The sequence below is a fragment of the Ictidomys tridecemlineatus genome, chromosome 12 (genome assembly GCF_052094955.1).
Source record: "Ictidomys tridecemlineatus isolate mIctTri1 chromosome 12, mIctTri1.hap1, whole genome shotgun sequence".
NCBI lineage: Eukaryota > Metazoa > Chordata > Mammalia > Rodentia > Sciuridae > Ictidomys > Ictidomys tridecemlineatus.
This window is the reverse complement of record NC_135488.1, coordinates 12,864,312-12,884,570: the sequence shown is the minus strand read 5'-3', so window position 1 is coordinate 12,884,570 and position 20,259 is coordinate 12,864,312. Positions and strand designations below refer to the sequence as shown.

Below are 20,259 nucleotides of genomic sequence, written 5' to 3'. Positions count from 1 at the left end.
GAGCACCGCAGCCTGGAGCAGGTGGCTTGTGGGCAGCTTGACTCGCATGGTCAACACAGCAAGCCCACGGGGACAAGGACACCAAGGCCCAGGAGGCTCAAGGGAAGGTGGGGCTCACAGCCTCACTCCTGGGACAGAGGATCCAGGCTCCGACCAGGCTCCAGCCCACACAGCCAGTGACCCAGGCGAGTCCCTAACCTCACCGTGCCTCAGTTTCCACGGCTGTAAATTACTCAAGCCTGGGCCTCGTCAGACCCTGGGGATGGCCCTCCTGGGCCGGACCAGCCTTCCCGGGTCAGTCTAAGCACAGGCGCTCAGGCGGCTGCTCCACAGCACAGCAGGGAAGATCCGCTGCCCAAGGGCCTTGACCCAGAGGGGGCTGTTCCTCCTCTCTCCCCAAGGGCAGGGTCGAGGCCAAGGGGCTGGGCACGGGGCTTCCAGCTCCTGTTTGAGGTCACCAGCTGAGTCAGTGGGTGTTCACCAACTTCATCTGGACCCCAGGTGACATCCTTGTTCAGAGAAGAAAAGCCAGGAGCCATGAGGGAGGGGGGACCCCCCTCCAGGCCAGAACCCCAGTGCTCTCAGGGGACAAAGCCAAAACGCATCCAGGAGAGCCCTGCCTGCCAACCAGAAGGCCCAGGGGACTGTCCACGGGAGTCCTGGCTTCTCCGAGTGGAAGGAGGTTCTCCCTACAGGGGCGTGGGGCAAAGTGCCTGCTGTCCCCTCCCACTGCGTGTTCAAGTCCTTGGGCCTGGTGACCAGGGCGAGCCATCACGTCAGTTGGAGTTCTTCCTGGGATCTGGCCTGTGGTAGGGACTGAGCTGCATTCCCCCAAAGTCCACCATTGACGTCCTCGCCCGCCCATGCCGCCTCCGAATGTTCCTCTGTTTGGAAATAGGGTCCTCACAGATGTCACTGACCAGGACAAGGTCACAGAGGAGTGATGCAGACTTCCTTCCTCAAAGGCTCACGGAACACAGCCCGTCACCCAGGAGAAGCCGGGGGAAGACCAAGGCGAGGCCAGGCTGCTTGTCCCTCCAGCCAGGCATCCTGGGGACTGCAGCCAACCGCCAGAAGCTGGGAGAGAAGCTGGGAGAGAAGCCGGGACGCGCTCTCCTCCCACCGAGGGAACGCGCCCTGCCGACACCTCCGCTCACACCTCTGCCCTCCAGACGGTGAGAGCAGATGCTGCCTGTGAGCCACCATCTGGCATGGAGCAGGCACAGCTTCCTGCAGCTCAGGCAGAGCCAAAGCTCCAGGGCCCGGGGGCCGCCAGGGACAGTTGTGCAGCTCAAGCTGGAGCACTGAGCAGCCAGCTGTGCTGAGGGGGAGCCCGGGCACCCTGGTGGCCCCCAAATCCTGTCCCCTTCCCCACAGCTCCAGGGACCAGCCCTGCCCTCCCCTGGACTCCCTCATGTCCGGCCAGCTCCCTTCTCCATCTGCTGGGCGTGGGCACCCTCTGAGGGTGGAAGTGGCAGGGGACAGCAGGAGCTCACTGTGGGAGCGTTTTGATGAGGCTCGTCTTCAGCAGTGGACTCCTGAAGGCCAGGGCAGGCTCCCAGAGCTGAGCACTTTCCCGGGGTTTCTGGCCCCAGGCAGCCCCCGAGACGTCCACCAGGGCAGACACACTGCCGTGTCCTGTCCCCAGGCCACTCCCGTTTCCTCCTGGGCAGAAGCTCTGCAGCTAGGGCACAGGACTGCACCCCGGTGGAATGGACCTGGACCCAGGTCTGCCTGGGAACACCACAGGTGGCCTCTGTCCCTGGATGGTGACATTCCTGCTGTGCAGTTGGTGGAAGAAGGAAAATGGAAGCCTGCGGGCCTTAGACCACACGATGGTGATGCTGAAACGGCAGACCCTGGACCCGGCCTTGACTGCTGGCTCCTGGGACGTGACGCGCCTGTCCTGGGTGCTCCCCCAGTGGGTCTCCGTGAGGAGTGAGAGCCTCCCAGCCTCCAGGTGCACAAAGGGGACAGGCCTGCCCTGAGGGAGCTGCTGGGACGCTCTCCATGGTCCTGACCTACGGGCAAGGGAGAGCCCACAGCAGACCCTAAGGAGGGGCAGGAGGAAAACAGGAAGTCACCTCCCTCGTCACCCCGAGTCCTGTTCTGCAGCTCCCCACCCCAAGCCTGGCCCGGCAGTTCTGGGGAACCTGGCCCCCGGGGTGCAGAGCCCACCACTCCACCTCGCAACCCTGGAGTGAGTCTGTTAGAACTCTCAGCCACGCAGAAGTGAACTGAGGTGGTGACCGTGCCTGCTACGTCATCTTTCTTGGTCACCTAGGAGCAGCCTGAGCCATGGCTTCCCCCTCTGGCTGGGGAGGCTCCTGGTCTTCCATGGTGGGGAGATGGACCACAGTGCTGCCCAGCAGGGACACCTCAGGGGTCCAGCTCTTGGTGCCAGCAGGACCTGGGAGTCACCTGAAGGGTGGGAGGTTTTCAGAAGACACACACCTGCTCCTTCACCCCTGTAGGGATGCCCCGGCAAACACAGCAGAGTGGGTGGCTTAGGTGACAGAAGGTATTGTCCCATGGCTCTGGAGACAAGGAGTCCAAGACAAAGGGCCAGCAGGCAACAGCTCTAGGGATCGTCTGACCCAGGCCCCTCCCCATCTCCTGGTGGTGACTGGTGATTTGGTAGCAGAACCCTCACCCCCACCTCTGCCCTTGGCTTCACACAGCCTGGTCCCTGCGTGGGTCTGGGTCCAAATTCCCCTTTTCATAAGGACAGTCACATGGGATGAAGGCCCACCCTGATGACTTCAATTCAGCTTGACTTCCTCTCCAGGGAAGGTTATGGGGGGTCAGGAACAACCTGTCTTACTGGGGACACCCTCCCACCCACCCCCAACTTAGGAACAAGTGGATGGTTTGGCAGGAAAATACGAGTCAGAGAGAAAGAACAGAACGGGAGCCCTGGCAGCTGGGGGGGTCCACCAGGATCCTGACTTAGAGCCACAGCCAAGGTGGGGCCCGAGTTGAACACGCCCCCAGGCCCCCGGGTAACCCACAGCCTGATGGCCTCACTGGTGGTCAGGCAGGTGCAGGGACAGCAGCCACCCGGCCCTCGGAGAATCCCTGACCCTGGGGCTCCTGCTGGCAGCCCTCAAGACCCACCTGCCACTCCTCCATTCGCTCCTCCCCCCCAGCCCACAGCCGCCCAGCAAGGCCGGGACAGGGAGGGGCGCCTCAGCTCGGAGAGGAGCCTGGTCCCCCCGCCCCCCACACATCTGAGCACAGCACCATAAATTGGGAGCCCATGACAGATGGGTAAAGCCGTGCAGCTCAAAATAAATGACACCATAATGTCTGTTCAGAGACTGAGTGACAGAAACGTGCTCTCAAGTCCCCCGCGGGGCCCTGCCTCCTGCCCACTGGCCTTGACCCCCACCTACCGACCAGCATGCCTGAGTAGGCACCTGCTGAATACTGTTGGACGACACAGGCGGATCAGAGGCCAGTCTGGCCTTGAAATTAAACATTCTTTTCTTATGTTTCATAATTAAAACGTTTTTGGTTTTATGAACCTGAGTATGAATGGTAACAAGTGTGTGAATAAATTTTTTTAAATGAATTCTGTGAAGAGGCATCTCAAGGGACTGAGGCCAGCTGCGCAGTCTGAGGGAAGAGTCCTCCGTGGCCACCTCGCTTCACAGGCCAGCTACAAAGCAGGGATCCCTGGGCACCCTCACTGCAGACCCCTGGCTGAAGATGTGAAAGTGTCCCCAAAAGTACTATCACGTAACTCCCCAGAACACTCAAAGCACAGGACAGCAACGCCTGCATTTAGGGTTTTGTGACAGCAAGAAATACCGTCTAGAAGCACTTGGGGGAGAGGTGGTGGAGAGGGAGGGTGGGAGAGTGCCCAGTGCGAAGCCCTGTGTCCCCCGGCCTTCTCGCCCCAGTACCAAGGTGTGACCCTCCACACCAGTGCCACCCATCGGGGAAGCCTGCCTGAGCATCACAGAGTTCCTGAGCACTCAATGGGCTGGTCACCAGCCACGTGGCCACTCTGACTCCTGCCGTTCCCCTCCAGGAAGTCAGCTGAAGCCCCTGTCCCCCACCCCCAGCCTCCATCCTGGTCTTTCTGGCCTGACCAGCGGCCTTCCTGAGTCTTGTCATCAGCATGGAGTAGCCAGGGGCCTGCCACAGGTCAGGCTGTCAGCACAGGACATGACAAGGGGCCGAGGCCACTTCCCAGGACTAGGACAACGGGCAGACCTGTGTTCAGGTGGGTCGCAGTCTTCGCGACACTGTGACCTCAGCTTGCGTTCCCCTTGTGAAGGGTGCGTGTTTTCTGGACACCTAAGGAGACGCGTGGGAGAATTTGTGACAGAGTTATTGGACATCATGGAGGTGTAGACATGGGTGACCACACACGGCTGCCCGAGACATTCTGTCTCCAACAGTCTCCTTCGACAGAGAGCTACCCCTGCAGCGTCGGGCCTCTCAGTCCCGGTGAGTGGCAGCCGCAGGCTGCAGGGAGGGGAGAGCCTCATGACGACCCCTTCCCTTCAGAATCCAGGGTCGGTTATCAAACATTGCTCCAGATGAGAGCTCCTCCTCCCCAGCCTTGTGCAGGAACCTGAAGACTCGCAAATCCATTTTTAAATATTCAAAAGGCGCTGTTATCTAGCTAAGTAGATGGGCTGAAGCGCCAGGAGCCGTTGCTGAACAATCAAAACATGCTCAGCGGGGGTTACAGGTTGAATTGTGCCCCCCCCCAATTCTTAGGCTGAGTTCCCGACCCCCAGGCCCTGCTGGGTGTAGGGTCGTGTAGAGGAGATTAGTTTAGGCAAGGTCATGTGGACTAGGGTGGCCCCCACCAGTCCGCCTGGAGCCCTTATCAGAAGAGGAGACCAGGACCCAGGCTCACGGAGGAACGGCCCTGGGGTTCAGGGTGAGCCCCTGTCTGTGGCTGAGGAGAGAGGCCCAGGGATGAAGCACCCCCCACATCCTGGACTTGGCCTCCAGGTGGTAGGAAGCAAACGGTACTGCCCAGGCAGGCCCCCAGTGTGCCAGGGCAGCGGGGTCAGGGGCACTGGCCTCGGGTGGAGGGAAAACACGTCCCACAAACACACCGCGCCCTGTTGGCACGAACCTGGCTTCTCCCAGAGAGATTGGCAGAAAGAGCACTGAGTCCCCATCCAGGGTGAGCCCCCAGAGGCCCTGGCCCGACCCTCTCTGCTCCACCTGTTGATTTAGGAGATGGGGCATCACTCACCCGAGTTCTGCCCGCAGCCTCATCTTGGCATTTTGACCAATGCCAACTCCGGGGTGTACCTGGGCAGCCCACCCCACCCCAAGTCCTGGAAGCCATGATGAAATCACTACACCCAGCCCAGGGACCACCCAGAGAAGAGGGTTCTGAAAAGTGGGAAAAGAGAGGAATTGACCATCCATCACTTGGAGAATCAGGCACCGAGGCGATCGCGTCCATTCCAAGGATCATTGTTTCAACTGACCGTGTGTTTCCAGCCCTCAAACAGGGAGGCTGGAGAGGCCAGCAGGGAGACCGGGCAGCCCGGCCTGATGGGTGCCACCCCACAGTGTCTTTCACTACAGAAGCAGCGCACAGGCTCGCAGGAGACGGGCGGGTGCTGGGAAGTCCATCCACCCTCACGGAGATGAGCTTAGGGCACTAGTGCAGGACGGTGAGCTAGACGTGCTGTGGAGAGGTCTCTCTGCCAGGAAGAGGAGGAAGGAGCCGGTTGACGGAATCAGCTTCTCACTTCTGCCCTTGGTTTAAGGGACGCTGCTCTGACCCTGTTCCCATCCAAAGCTTGGTTCGCCTCTAGGTTCATGTCAGCGGGAGAGATCCCCAGAAGGGGTCACTAATCTCAGGCCAGTCGCTCAGCGGGAAGACTGCCCTGCTCCCGGAGAGCAGCAGTGCCCAGGAGGGCCCCCCACTGACCCAGGCTAGAGCAAGGTAACAGTAGACCGGAGAGTTTCCCACTCGTCTCTGAAAGTAGTCACACCTGGGCGGCTGCCAAGGGCCGGAGCTGGGGATTGGCTCAGGACGCCTCCAGTCCTTGTCTGCACCTCTGGAGGTCATCTGAAGGGTCTGTGCACTTGACAGCCCATTCACTGGCCTGTGCTGGCCCTTCAGCTGCAGCCTGGTCAGTGCCCACCTGGACCCAGCCCTGGGAAGAGACCCCTTGGCCCCCGTGCTGTCCAGAGCTGGGTGTAAGCGCGATCCGGGCGAACAGAAACGCGTTTCCTTTCTCCACTGGCTCCTCTCCTCTTTGCCAGGAGACAGTCTTTGCTCTCCGCAGGCAAATGCATTTGGCTCCTGAGTAAAGACGGGAGATTCCAGGTGTTTCCAGGCATGCGGGCACCCCCGACAATGGCCCCATTCGCTGCTGTTGCGGCCTCTTGCCTGGCTCCACGTCCTTGGTTACACATGGTGGGGATCGAGTCTCTCTGCTCTTTGTCCAACAGCAGGGCTCTGCTGAGCTTCCAGAAACCAACCCTGGTTGTGAGACTCAAAAGAGGCTGGGCACAGGGGACGGTCAGCCTGGCCAGAGCTCCAGGTGCTTTCAAAGGAGCAGGTTTTCCTCCAGGAGGCCACCGTCCATTAGAAGGAAAGATGGGCAGGTGTCATTCATATAGCCAGGGGCACGGCCAGCTCAATGGTCTCCTGGGGCAGCCTCCAGGGACACCACTATGTCCACACGGTTTCTCATGCCCATGATTTTGGGCCAGGATAAAACACAGTGTCTGAGACAGACCTGGGCCTTGTGTGACCTGGATTTATGTTCCAGCCCTGCCACTTGCTGCAGTATGACCTCACGGTGTCCTTGAGCATATGAACTCACAGCTTCCCATCAGGTTGAGGGACAAATGAGACGCATAGCCCACAGATGTCTCCAGTGGCCCCACCACACACAGCCCTTGGTCCACCAGATCCCACTCACTGAGGACCTCACCCACTGGGGACCTCCTCTGGACTGGGCCCTGTTCTAGGTGCTGTGGTCACTGCAGTGAATAAGAGACCAACATCCCTCCAGCAGTGGTCAGCAGCACCCATCATTCCTCAGGTCAAAGGTCTGAGGATCATCTGCTGTCCCTTCGTCCTGGCACCAGGGCTGACTAGTCATTTGGGGAACATTAGGTAAGACCTGCAGACAATTTTTGTTGTCATAACTGGGGAGGAAAGGATGCTACTGGTTGGGAAAGGGTAGATGCCAGGGTTTCTAGACAGCCCACAGGGCACAGGACAGACCCCCACGACAGAGATCCAGCCCCGAGTGTGGACAGTGCCGAGGCTGAGAGCCCTGCCTACTCCAGACCATCAACACAACCACAGGTCACCTCCAGCATGTACCCCAGCCCCACAACTCATCCCCAAACCATAGTCACCACCATCATTACTGTCACCACCATCACTATCACCATTGTCATCATCACCAACATCACTGTCACCACCATCATCATTACCACCACCACCATCATCATCACTGTCACCACCAGCATCACCATCATCATCTTATCACCATAAACATCACCGCCATCATCACTGTCAGCATCGTCATCATCACCATCATCATCACCATCACCACCATCATCATCACCGTCATCATCAGCATCACCATCACTATCATCACCATCATTGCCATCAATGTCGCCACCATCATCACTGTCACCACCATCATCATCACCACCATCACCACAACCATCATTACCACTACCACCATCATCATTACTGTCACTACCAGCATCACCATCATCACCATTATCACCATAAACATCACCGCCATCATCAGTGTCACCACCGTCATCATCACCATCACCACCATCATCATCACTGTCACCACCAGCATCATCACTGTCACTACCAGCATTGCCATCATCACCTTACCACCATAAACATCACCACCATCATCACTGTCACCATCACCACCATCACCACCATCATCATCACCACCATCACCAGCATCATCACTGTCACCACCAGCATCACCATCATCACCTTATCACCATAAACATCACCGCCATCATCAGTGTCACCACCGTCATCATCACCATCACCACCATCATCATCACTGTCACCACCAGCATCATCACTGTCACTACCAGCATTGCCATCATCACCTTACCACCATAAACATCACCACCATCATCACTGTCACCATCACCACCATCACCACCATCATCATCACCACCATCACCAGCATCATCACTGTCACCACCAGCATCACCATCATCACCTTATCACCATAAACATCACCGCCATCATCAGTGTCACCACCGTCATCATCACCATCACCACCATCATCATCACTGTCACCACCAGCATCATCACTGTCACTACCAGCATTACCATCATCACCTTACCACCATAAACATCACCGCCATCATCACTATCACCATCACCACCATCACCACCATCATCATCACCACCACCACCAGCAGCATCACTGTCACCACTAGCATCACCATCATCACCTTACCACCATAAACATCACCACCATCATCACTGTCACCATCACCACCATCATCATTATCATCACCACCAGCATCATCACTGTCACCACCAGCATCACCATAAACATCCCACCATCACCACCATGTCTCAAGGGGTGACCCTGCCCCAGACTCTGGGCTGGGTACTGCTTGAGTCAGCTTTTCTGCTGCTGGGACTAGGAGACCCGACCAGCCCAGCTGCAGAGGAGGAACAGTTCATTTGAGGGCTCATGGTTTCCGCGACCTCAATCCACGGATAGCAGGCTCCATTCCTCGGGGCTCCAGGTGAGGCTGCACATCATGGCAGAAGAGTGTGGCGGAGAGGAGTGGCTCCCATGATGACCAGGACACAAGCAGAGAGGGGACCCACTCACCAGATAAAAGTCAGACACCCCCCAGCCGCAGCCCAGTGCCCGCCTCCTCCAGCCACACCCGCCAGCCTTCGGCGACCACTCAGCTCATCCCTGTCGGGGATGAGGTCACCGACTGGGGCAAGGCTCCCACAGCCCAGTGATGTCTCCTGAACCTTCTTGCGTTGTGTCACCCGTGAGCTTGGGAGGACACCTCAGATCCAAACCATAACAGGTGCTTTCCATACATCCCCCCATCGCATGTAACTCCCCCACTCCCGGCCACACACACACACACACACACATACACACACGCACACACGCGCACACACGCACACGCACACACGCACACGCACACACACGCACACGCACATAAACATGCACACGCACGCACACGCACACGCACGCACACACACATACACACACGCACAAACGCACACACACGTACACACACACGCACACACACGCACACGTGCACATGCACACGCACACACACGCTCCCCTCTGTGAGGAGGACATTGCTGCCCTGACTGCACAACCCACGTCCCACCAGCTCCGAGTGAACCTGCCTAAACTCTGCAATAGGCTTCCTGGCCGTCAGAGGACCTGTGGGACCTGAGGGTGAGTCACTGGCCTCCTGTCCCCCAGCTTGCCTCCCTGTACGTGGGGACATAGTGGCCGTCAGAGGACCCGTGGGACATGAGGGTGAGTCACTGGCCTCCCTGTCCCCCAGCTTCCCCCCCTGTACGTGGGGACATAATGGCACCAGCTTCGCTGATTCGGAAGGACCCCATGAATGGGCCCATGAAGCAACTGGAGTAGAACCCGGCAGAGTGAGTCCTGGACACGGGTCAGCCAGGCCCTGGGCTGGTTTTAACGAGGACACTGAGGCCTTCGGGGGTGAGCACCTCCCTCCGGGTCCTCTGGGAAGGGCTCGGCCCCCGCCCACCACTGCACGAGGCGCGGCTGCCCTCAGGACAGGAGACGCTCGTCTTCCAAACGACCAAGACCTGGCTCCCGGCTCTTGTTCCAGGCGACCTCAGAGAGGAGGATGTCCTTCTGGTTTCTGTCCATGCTCTAGAAGCGGCAGACGCCCTACGAGAGGCTCCTGTGATCCCCACGGCTTGACCTTTCGGGAACCCCATCCTCCTCTCCAGCCTGCCGAGGCCATGTCCAGGAAATGTGAGACTTCTCGCCACCCCTCCCCGCCCGCCTCCCGGCCAGTATCCTAATCACCGCCCCCCGGGCCAGCTTGCTGCTTGCCCAGCGAGTGTGGTCTACACGGTCTACGAGACCAGCCTTCCAAGAGCAGCCACCGAGGCTCTGGTGGCATTTGCTCCTCTGTAAATCAGCCTGTCTGCAGGCTGGGAAGTGCTCTGAAGTAGTTGCTTAAAGTTCTGATTACAGTGGAGAGGCAGTGCAGCCAGGGCCTGGGCGGCCCAGGGAGACGGAGAGAGAGAAAGCCATTATCCCCCATCGAGGGGGTCCCCGGCCCTGAGGAGGGAGGGAGCCCGAAGTCTGTCCTCCACCCTGGGGGCAGGGGCTGGCCTCAGAGGTGCTCAGAAACCTCCGGCACAGAGCCCTGGGAACCGGCTGCAGGGAGACAGACTCCCGCCTCCCGCGGCCCTCCCACCCCCCAGAGCCCAGCATGGGCCGTCTCACCACGCTGGCCCTGGACCGCTCTTCCCTCCTCCCCCACACGCCTGTGGCCCTCAGCTGTGGCAGAGCCACCCCCTCAGGAACCCTTCCCTGGACGGGGCAGCCAAGCGGCCACCTCTATATGGGCCTTTGTATCCACTCACATCCTCCCGGGGATCACCCTGCTGGTTCCCTGGGGCATGCCATGCCTGTGTCCTGGACACAGCTCTGGGCATCTGGGGTCCCTGGAACACCCCAAAGAACCCCAGGAGAACAGCTGAGTCCTCGGTGCCTTCAAGCCCAGAGGTGGGGAGGCCAGAGCACTCCCTGGCCCTTTGGAGAAGCCCCAGGGACACAGCCATCCTCGGGGACTAAGCAGGAGGAGGAATGTGATGTCCCAGAATCTCAGGGACAGACGGGTGGGTCCTGCCCACCGCCCAGCTCTCCTCTTTCTCTCCTGCTTTGGGTCCTCCTCGCCCGGCGTGGGGTGATGGCCGCTCCCACCTGGATTCTTGGAATGGTCCCTGGTTTATTCTTAAATTCTTCCACAGGGCAAAGCCAGACACGTTTGCCAAAACTGACCCTGAAGCTGGCACCAGCTGGGCAGGGCCTCGTACTGTGTGTCACCCTGTGGGCCGTCCCATCAGGCCCTGAGTTGAGAACTGCTGGCCACTTGTACCTGGGAGGGGACGGAACCCGCTGGGCCCTCCTCTTATCTGTCTGTGTGCCAGCCCCTGGCCAGCACCTGGCCACACGTCCCGAGGAGAAAGCTGCTAGAACCTCACTTTACAAAGTCCTCAGCCTGAGCCGCACTGGCCAAGCGGCCCTCCTGGCCTGGGTAGGCGCAGATGGTTCCAGAACTCAATTTGCAGAAACCAGACCCTGAAGACCCCAGCTACGTCCAGCGCAGCATCAGCGTGGAGCGGAACCCAGAGCTGGACAGCAACGCCTGCCCTGCCCAGGGCCTCTGTCAACAGGGCGTGTGGCGAGAGTCGTCCCTAGCTGAGGGGAAGCCATGTCCCGTGGAGAACTGGCGTCATCTTCCAGACCTGTCACCTGACGGTGCCATATGGCGGGGGGAGGGGACGCTCCTTCTGCCAGTGGTGCTCCAGGTGACTCCTGTGCTTGGAAAAGATGAGCAGGGCTCCCAGAGTGTCCCAGACACAGCTGCCCACGCTGGCCAGTAGCCCAGAGACCGCAGATGGCCTCAGCAGCCACTGGAGGTGAGGACAGGGACACGTGGGCCATGGAGCCCCTCTCCCTCACCAAGGGCAGCTTCCGCTGTGTCCTGTCCTTCACCTTGAACTAAAGGCCGTGACGGGGGAAGCCCAGAGCGGCCCGTCCTGCATTTCCTGACGTCCTGCGGGCTCCCGGCTGGCTGAGGATGGAACCCTCCCAGGTGTCCCTGTGAGTTTCCAGGGCCACAGAAACCAGTGCCACAGACCAGGGGCTTGACCTCAGGAACTTCTCCTGTCCTAGCCTGGAGGGCAGAGGTCCAAGGCCAAGATGCAGGGGGAGGTCCATCTGGGGCCGTAGTGGCCTGGGCCCTGACAGTGGCCATGGCTGAAGTCCTTCTTCCCCAGTCGTCTGTGTCCAAATGTCCCCTTGTATTGGCACTTGTTCATGTGGGAGGAGGGCCACCCTCACGGGCCTGATAAGTTTCCCACAGAGGGGACTGGCTGACCTCTGTATGGTGTCCCCAGTAGGTCAGAGTCACAGGGACTTCCAGATGCGGAATCCCTGGGGGACACTGTCTCTTAGGGTCTGATCTGGAACCGCTTGGTCCCCAGTGTGGTGCTGCTGGAGGCCAGAACCTTCAGGGGGGACCTGGTGGGAGGAAGAAGGTCACAGGGGTCATGGGGCCCCAGCCTTGGCTAACACCGTCCATCCACAGCACAGCCCGTGGGACTCCCAGCGGATGCCCCCAGAGCAGCTCAGAGGAGGGAGCTATCCCAGGACCTGGAGATCGGGACAGGCCAGCTGATGGGCTGGCGGGAGGGGCCAGGAGATATCCCCATTCCCCAGTGGCCAGGGAGCTGCATCCCAGAGTCCAGAATGCGTCCTGACCAGAGCTGCCCTGGATGGACCTGTGAGGTCAGTTCCCCTCTCAGGTCCACAAGCCACCCTCACGATGCTCACGGGGATCCAGCTTCCGTGACCCGGTGTTTGTCTGTCACACACAGATGCAAAATGAGCCCAGCGGAAAGATCCCCGGTGGTTAGACGGCAGCACCTGACGCTGTGCACTCCTTCACTGATCCAAGAAGTATTCTGAGACCCTACTGCGTGCAGCCTAGCTCTGAGGGCTGAGGACGCTCATGATTTTAGGTCCTGGGAGCCCCCGATGTCCAGCACAAACAGCAGAGGCTGCACAGGGACAGCTTTACTTCTGCTGCCCAGGTTGTTTGGCAGCCTTGCTGCATGAAGTCCCAGGGGTGACCCTCCTTGCCTGCTGCTGCTCTGCTCGCCACAGTCTTGTCTCCCAAGAGAGCCCTGTGGTTCAAGATGGCTGCTCTAGCTCGAGCCATTTCAGCTGCATCTAAGCCAGCATGAAGAAGGCACAAAGGAAGAATGTGTGCCTCTCCCTTAGAGTCACTTCCCGGGAGGTTCCACCCACATGCACTAATGTTCCACAGGCTCTAACACAGCCCTGGGGCCACATCAGCTGCAAGGGGAGCTGGCACCCAAGTCACCCCCTAACTAAGCAAAACCCCACGGGAGCAGGGCCAGCTCACATGGCCAGAGGGCAGCTCTCCACAGCCTGAGAGACACCCAGGCTCACAAGCCCCCACCCATGCTTGTTCCGAAGCATGGCAGGGTCCAAGTCCAGAGCTCACAGTGTCACCGCCCCATGACGAGAAAGGCGGGACAGGCGGTCACCTCCGTTCAGACCTCTCTCTTGTCCCGTCCTGTGATGTTAGGGGCAGCTGAAATGCCTCTCCAGGCCCTCTCCAGAGCCTCCTCTGAAACCTGCCCCTCCCAGCGTCACTCAGGGCTTGTCCTGGCCAAAGCAGCACAGAGCCCCGTCAGCGTCCTGGGGCTGCTGCACCACATCACACCAACCTGTTGCCTTTGGACGGCACAGAGCCCTCCTCTGGTGCCTGGAGGCCGGAAGTCTGAAATCAAGGTGTCACAGGGCCATGCTCCCACCAGACACTCCAGGGACGCGTCCCCTGCCTCTTCCAGCTCCTGGGGGTCCAGGCCTGGCGTAGCCTGTGGCCACCTCACTCTGTCTCCGCCTCCATCTTCTTGGCCTCTCCTCTGTGTCTGTGTCCCTTCTGTCTCTTTAAGGACACCCGCCATCCACTGTGCCCTCTGCTCACTTCCACCCAGACTCGGTTCTGCAGGGGAAGCAGGGGTGGAGACTCGGGGGAGCCGGAGGGACCCCCCACAGCAGGGCACATGGTGGTCTGAGCCGAGAGCAATGGAGAGCTCACAGGAGCTGGGACACAGCTCTGACGAGGCCAGCCGGGGGCCGGCTAAGGCCCTGACGAACACAGTTACGAGAAAGTTCTAGATGAGCCCAAACTGGGATTAAGCAGGAGGGGTCAGCTTGTCTCTGAGGGGCCCCGGGAGGAGCCACAGCCCATCCAGGCACTGCCCAGAGCCCTTCTCAGCCGTGGCTACCAGCCCAGGTCATGTCCAGGGCCCTGACTCTGATGTGTCCCTATGACCTTGTGGCGTTGGCAGGAAGAGCCCGCACACCTGGTCCAGGTGTGTCTAGAACAGGTGAGGAGAGTCCCACCACTCGATCCCTGCAGGAGCGCTCCGACCCAGGGCTTGGACAGGGCAGGCCTGAGAGCCTGCATTGCTCCCCCCCCCCCCCGTCCCTGAGAGAACCAAGCCGCTGGGCCCCAGAACGCCACCAGGAGAGGACTGCAGAGGGCAGTGAGCATGCGGAGCCTGCTGGGAAGGTGCTGGGCTCGCCCTCTGGCCCCGGCCCTGGGCCACAGGTTCGGAGGGCAGCCGGGTTCCAGGGCCCTCCACCGCCCACCCTTGTCCAGCGCCCACCAGAGGCCCCGGGCCTGAGTCTCCTGGGTGGACCTTGCCCTGTCGGTCCTCCAACCCATATGGAGTCGTCCCTCCAGGTTGCCAGGAAGACCCTCAGACTGGAGCAGGGGTGCAGGAACCTCCTCCAAGCCCCGCGGTTGTCCTGGGCAGGCACCTCCCGCCCCGCATGCTGACTGACGGCCCCATGTGTTTTCTTTACAGTGGGGCCATGTCCAACCACCAAGTACACAGTGCTATTTCAATGATAATCACAGGCTCCCGAGCCTGCGCAAGCTCCACTATCAGCGGGTGCCTGGGCCACCTGGCAGGGGAGGATGCGGCCCCCCACCTTGGGGCACCTCACAGGGCATCCCTGCAAAACAGACTGTGACTCTGTAGGCCCACCCGATCCTCACGGACAGTCGACTCACAGCCCTGCCTGTGACCCGTGACAGTGGGGGACTCGCAGCCGACGATCCAACAGCTCCCCGCAGCCTGTGTGCCAAGCCAAGCTGGTGGCCAGGGTGGATGGCCGGGGCCCGCCTGCACCTCCCTGTGTCTCCTCAGCCTCGAAGCAGATGAGAAAACAGCCTGCAGACTGCGCGCAGGACCCAGCGAGGTCCAAGGAGACGAAGAGCCCGACAGCAGTACCCAAAGCACAGGGCAGGGTCCTCCGGTGGCTGTGACCAGCCAGGTGGCCCTGTCAGTGCCTGCACTGGGCGGGTGGGGGGTCTGAAAACAGCGAAGCTCCGCCCTGCATCCTGGGGGGCCTCTGACGTCCAGGGCCAGCAGGGCCGGCTCCCCTGACAGCTCTGGGCAGGACCCTTCCCGCCCTGTCCATGGGCCTCACTGCAGCCCCTGCCCTCGTCTCTATACCGCCTTCTCCCTCTGCGCCCCTTCCTCTCTCTTAAAGGGGCACCAGTTGCTGGATTAGGGCCCCTCTCATCCAGTGTGACCCCCCTTCCTAAGGACGTTTGCAAAGATACAGAGTAGCCAGCAAACTCAGGTGTCCAAGAAATGCCTCCAGAGTCCTCCTCCAGGTCCCGGCAGCGATGCTGGGCAGGCAGAGGTGGTGGCTGCCATGGTGCGTGGAATGGGGCTTTCTGTTACTTGCCAGCCTCCCGGTGTCACCTGGGCGCAGGTTTGAGAGCCTCTATCCGGGCCATCTCAACAGCTCATGGCCAGGTTTCTGACTCCTTTGTCACCTAAAAGCATAGCTCTGCTCTTCCCCTGCTCCATCACTTCCCACAGCTCCCTACTGCCTGTACCAGCCACTAGCATTAGCTCTCCCTGCTTCTCTGGACACCGTCCACTCCCACCAGGTCCAAGCACACCTGTAGCAGCCCAGCTTGGCCTGTGGGGGCGGCTTGACACTCCCCTTCTCCACCCATTTGTTGGCTTGGTCAGCTGACATTTAGGATGATTCACCATGCGTGTCCCAGGTGCTGTTCTAGGTGCTAGACACAGAGTAGCCAGTAAACCATCCCTGCCTCCCTGTCCTTGTGGAGTTCTTGGGAACCACCCACCCCTCCAGACCCACCGCTCTCAGCATCGGCCCCAAGGCCCTGGCCCACACTGGCTGCCCTGCTGAGGCCCACCTCCTCTAATCTGTCCAGCGCCCACACACACCTGGACCCCAGTTCCAGCCAGGGCCTTGGTCCTGCTCACCTCTGACCCCAGGTGCTTAAACTCTCCTGAGACTGGAGGAAGTTGATCAACGTGTCCAAGGGAGCACTTGGTGGCTGGCCCAGACTGTACCCCAGCTCAGGGGGCCCTGGAGAAAGGAACAGGACCCAAAAATGTCATGGACACGGAGAGGGAGGGTGCGACAGACTTAGAGGAGCCTCCTGTGGGAGAGGCCAGGGGCTGGCCTGTCGGCTCCTCCCGAGCCTGACCCAACCCGCTGCAGGGGGCTCCTGTGTGGAGCTCCCAACCTGGCCCCTCGGCCAGCGCTGAGCCGTCCCTCCCCTTCCCTCCCATTCTCTCCCTCCCATTCTCTCCCTCCCTCCCTCCCTCCCCTTCCCTCCCTCCCTCCCTCCCTCCCTCTCCTTCCCTCCCTCCCTCCCTCCCTCCCTCCCTCCCTCCCTCCCTCCTCATCTTCTTGCTCTCTAGCTGCTCTCTGCTCTCCACACCCCTTGTCCTTCTCAAGAGCTGGCCAAGAGGACCCGAAGGACAGCTAAGTCACCTCCGGGTTCCGTGAGCCCCTCCCTGCTATGCACACTTGGGTCGTTTCTGGGCAGATGAAGGATCCACAAGACTCAGACCCACAGGGAAGAGGCCCAGGGAAGAGGCCCTGCACAGGACAGAGGAGGCAGAGAGCAGAGCGGCGCAGCTCCTCACCAAGAGCAGCAGGGACTGGCCACTGAAGCTGGGCAGGGCAGGAGGACCCTCCAGTGCCTGCAGCGGGAGCTGGCCCTGCACACCTGGACTCCGGACTTCTGGGCCTCTGAAAGAAGAGCCTTCTGTGGTTCAGAGTCCCCTGGTGTGGACGTTGGTTCCAGCAGCTGCAGGACACGAGCAGAATAAACCCTAAAATGCCAATCTCCCCCTGGCCCTTGTGCTCAGGCTCCTCCCGTTTTCATCACACACAAAATAAAGATCAAATCCTCAAGGCGCTGAGTCTCCAGGGCCCTGCGTGGCCGCCGTCCACAGCCTGGTCCCCCTCCCGCTGGCCCTAGCCATGGAGGCAGTGCTGACTCGGCCCCTCTGCTGGATGGCTCTCCCCTCCCCGCTGCCCACAAACTCCCCTTCAACTCTGTCCCTTTCTCTCTAACAGGGTTTCAGCTTGGAAAGACTTAAACACATGTAAGAGAACCCCCTGCCTCAGACCCCGCCCGGGACCCCAGTGCAGCACAGGGAGCCCCGAGGCCCTACGGCCAGCCTCTGCCCCCTCTGCCTCCTTCCTGCCCCTGTTTCCACCTCTCACTCTCCGCCTGCCTCTTCCCTCTGCCCCGTGGGGTGTCAGGAGTACTCAGCAAGTTTCACAAACAGCACCCTATCCTGCGACTACTCAGCAAGCTGCTTTGTTGTCAAGGTCTGACTGTGGCCCATCCACGTTGATAAACGTCCTTGGGTCCCTGTGTTTTCCCGGGCTGGCGCTGTCTCTCCTGTCTCTCGTGCCCCTCCCTCTCCTCGCCCAGCCCCCAGCCCCCACCGTCTCCACTCCCCGCCTGCAGAGGTGCAGCCCGGCCTGGCACCCCGGCTCTCCCTAGACGGGGCTGCCAGGCTGCTCTTTGCGGGTCTCTAAGCAGGCGTGTGGATGTGCCTCTGGTCACCGTCCCAGGAGAGAGGCCAAGGGTGGCAGTAAGTGAGCGGTTTCAGTTTTACTGCCCATAATCCAGTTACTCTCCTGGGGGCTGCATCAACTCCACGCCCCACAGTGGAGAGTCCGCCCGCCTTCCTGCCTCTGCTCCTCCAGCAAGTGCTTACTTAACTCCTACCAGCAGGAGATGACCCGCAGGTGCTGAGCAGCCCAACACAGGACAGGCAGAGTGGACACCGGGCTGTCCTCCTGGACCACAGGCCCACAGCTGACCGGTTTGCCCTGGGGAGAGCCAGGCACAGCTCTGTGCCTCAGTGTCCCCATCTAAGGTATTTGATAAATTCTAAAACACACATGTAAGTAGAGATACCTGCACAGGTGTGCGTACACCTGCACAGGTACGAACACAGACGTAGACACTGGAACAGACACACAACCCAAGGAAGGTGCGAACACAGGTGCAGACACAGGTGACCCAGCACAGATACAGACAGCCATGTAGATGTGGGCACGCGTGGCCCAGGTGGCCTTGAGCACACACAGGCCCTGTGTGAGTGGCCCCTGTGCCTCGGGTTCCCACCTACAGCACCCACCAGAAGCCCGAGGAGGAGGATCCCGCAAGATGGTGATGCAGGGCACGGGTCAGCGTCGAGGCAGCGCAGGGCCCACATGGCCGTCTCCCCAGGTCTAGGTCCTGCCAGCACAGACCAGCAGGAACTCACCATGGTCAGCGTGGGCTTATGGCTCCTGGCAACAGAAGGATCACACACCGTGGGGAGCCCTGGGGCATGTCCCTGAGAGTCAGGAGAGCGCCTTCTAGATTTAAGGTCACATTAGGAGATCTGAGGGTTTGGGGGACGCAGGGCTTTGCTCTGGATTGGGTGCTGCCGGAGAGTGGGGGTAATTCGGTGTCTGCTGTCTTCATTGTTTGAATGTAGAAGGTTGGGACAGTGGGTGAGGGTGGAGCTTTGATTGGTGAAGAATGTGCTGTCACTCCTACTGGTCAGGCTGGGGCAACTGGTCCTTCTGTGACCTGTGTTCAAAGTGGTCATGGAGTGACCGTTTACGCATTAGAGCAGGAGAACTCTGAGGCCCCTCCCTCCCATAGACCCTGCTGCTGTAGTCATTGGGGTCTCTGGAGGGTCCCCCACCCACTAAACAGGCTTCTGACTTGGATCCTTGCTCAGCGACCCTGTGGTCCCAGCGGTGGCTGGCCAGCCTCCCCCCCACCAGCCTGCGTGTCCCCCCACGGGGCAGACCCTGTGGTCCCAGGGGTGGCTGGCCAGCCTCCCCCCCACCAGCCTGTGTGTCCCCCCACGGGGCAGACCCTGTGGTCCCAGGGGTGGCTGGCCAGCCTCTCCCCTCCCCAGCCTGTGTGTCTGGGCTTCCCAGAAATCCTCAAGGGAGGAGGTTCCCAGCCTCCTCAAAATCCAGAGGACCTGGACTCAGGCAAGAGGGACGGACACTGGGAGGGCCTCCCTCCACTATGTCCACCCCGTATGACAAACAGAGCAAACCACCAGCTCATGTGGCCGGCAATGGTGCCCACGTGGACAGGTGAACGTCTTTTAACTCAGTGATGGTAGTGGGCAGCGCAGTGTCCCACAAAATCATGTCCACCCAGATCCCAGGATGTGGCTTTATTTGAAAACAGGGTCTTTGTGGATGTCATCAAGCTGAGACCATAAAGGATTTCGTGGCCCTTGGCCCAATGACTGGCATCCTCAGAAGAAGAAAGGACACAGAGACCCAGGAAAGCAGGCCACAAGAGGACAGAAGCAGAGGAGGAGTGACACTCTTTAAGCCCAGGTCTCCAAGATGTCAGCAGCCACCTGAAACCCGGAGAGAGGCTGGGAAAGGGCTCGATCCTCCCTCCCAGCCTCGGCAGCACCACCCCAGCCCACACCGGGGCTTCAGGTCCTGAGAATGGGTTCTGCTGGTGTGAGCTGCCCAGTGCACGGGGACTTGACATGGCAGCTCAGGAAACCTGCATAGGGACCTTGGTGGCCGTTCCCCTGCCTACTCCCCGTCTGTCCCCGAGGGTGGAGGACAGGGACCCTTCCTGGCATGGCCAAGCCCCCTCGTCCCCGGGCTCTTGCTCAGGCACCCATCCTGCCTTGGCTAGGTGGCGGCTCCTGCTGCTTGGCCCATGGAGCCGCCCTTGGGTAATGACCGTCATCATGTGACTGTGGTGTTGCTGGCACTGGTGATCTGTCATTGTTAACGTTTATGAAGTGACTGGTCCGTCTGCAGCAAATGATAATAATAAAAAATAGGAATTGCTCCCCTCTGATGGCCACGACCCGCAGGGAACCAAGCGTCCGGGAAGGAAGAAGGGCCCCAATGCCCGGGTAGTGCCGGGACAGGACCAGCAGGTCACTAAAGACCCCAGGCTCCTCTTCTCAGCCCTAAGAGCCCCTGGAAGTTGTTGGCTGATGCTGACCTCTAGCCATTCCAGGGAGGCAGGAGAAGGTGGCCATCCATTGGCCATCGGTCAGTGCCCGTGACAAGCCCAGATGGGTCAGGCAGACCCAGAAGGAGGAAGGAGTTGAAC

The 20,259-nt window shown here is 60.2% G+C and overlaps 1 protein-coding gene across 1 annotated transcript in view; it reads right to left on the bottom strand.

The window, feature by feature from the left end:
• Positions 1-3,494: 3,494 nt before the first annotated feature.
• Positions 3,495-20,259, bottom strand: part of LOC144369506 (uncharacterized) — a 377,412-nt gene continuing 360,647 nt past the window's right edge. Inside the window, exons 24-27 of the mRNA XM_078029783.1 lie at positions 18,299-18,399; positions 16,784-16,947; positions 16,112-16,217; positions 3,495-12,281 (exon numbers count right to left, since the gene is read on the bottom strand). Of these exons, the coding sequence (XP_077885909.1) occupies positions 12,212-12,281; positions 16,112-16,217; positions 16,784-16,947; positions 18,299-18,399 (441 nt within the window). The 3' untranslated portion in view covers positions 3,495-12,211. The remainder of the gene's footprint in view (positions 12,282-16,111; positions 16,218-16,783; positions 16,948-18,298; positions 18,400-20,259) is intronic.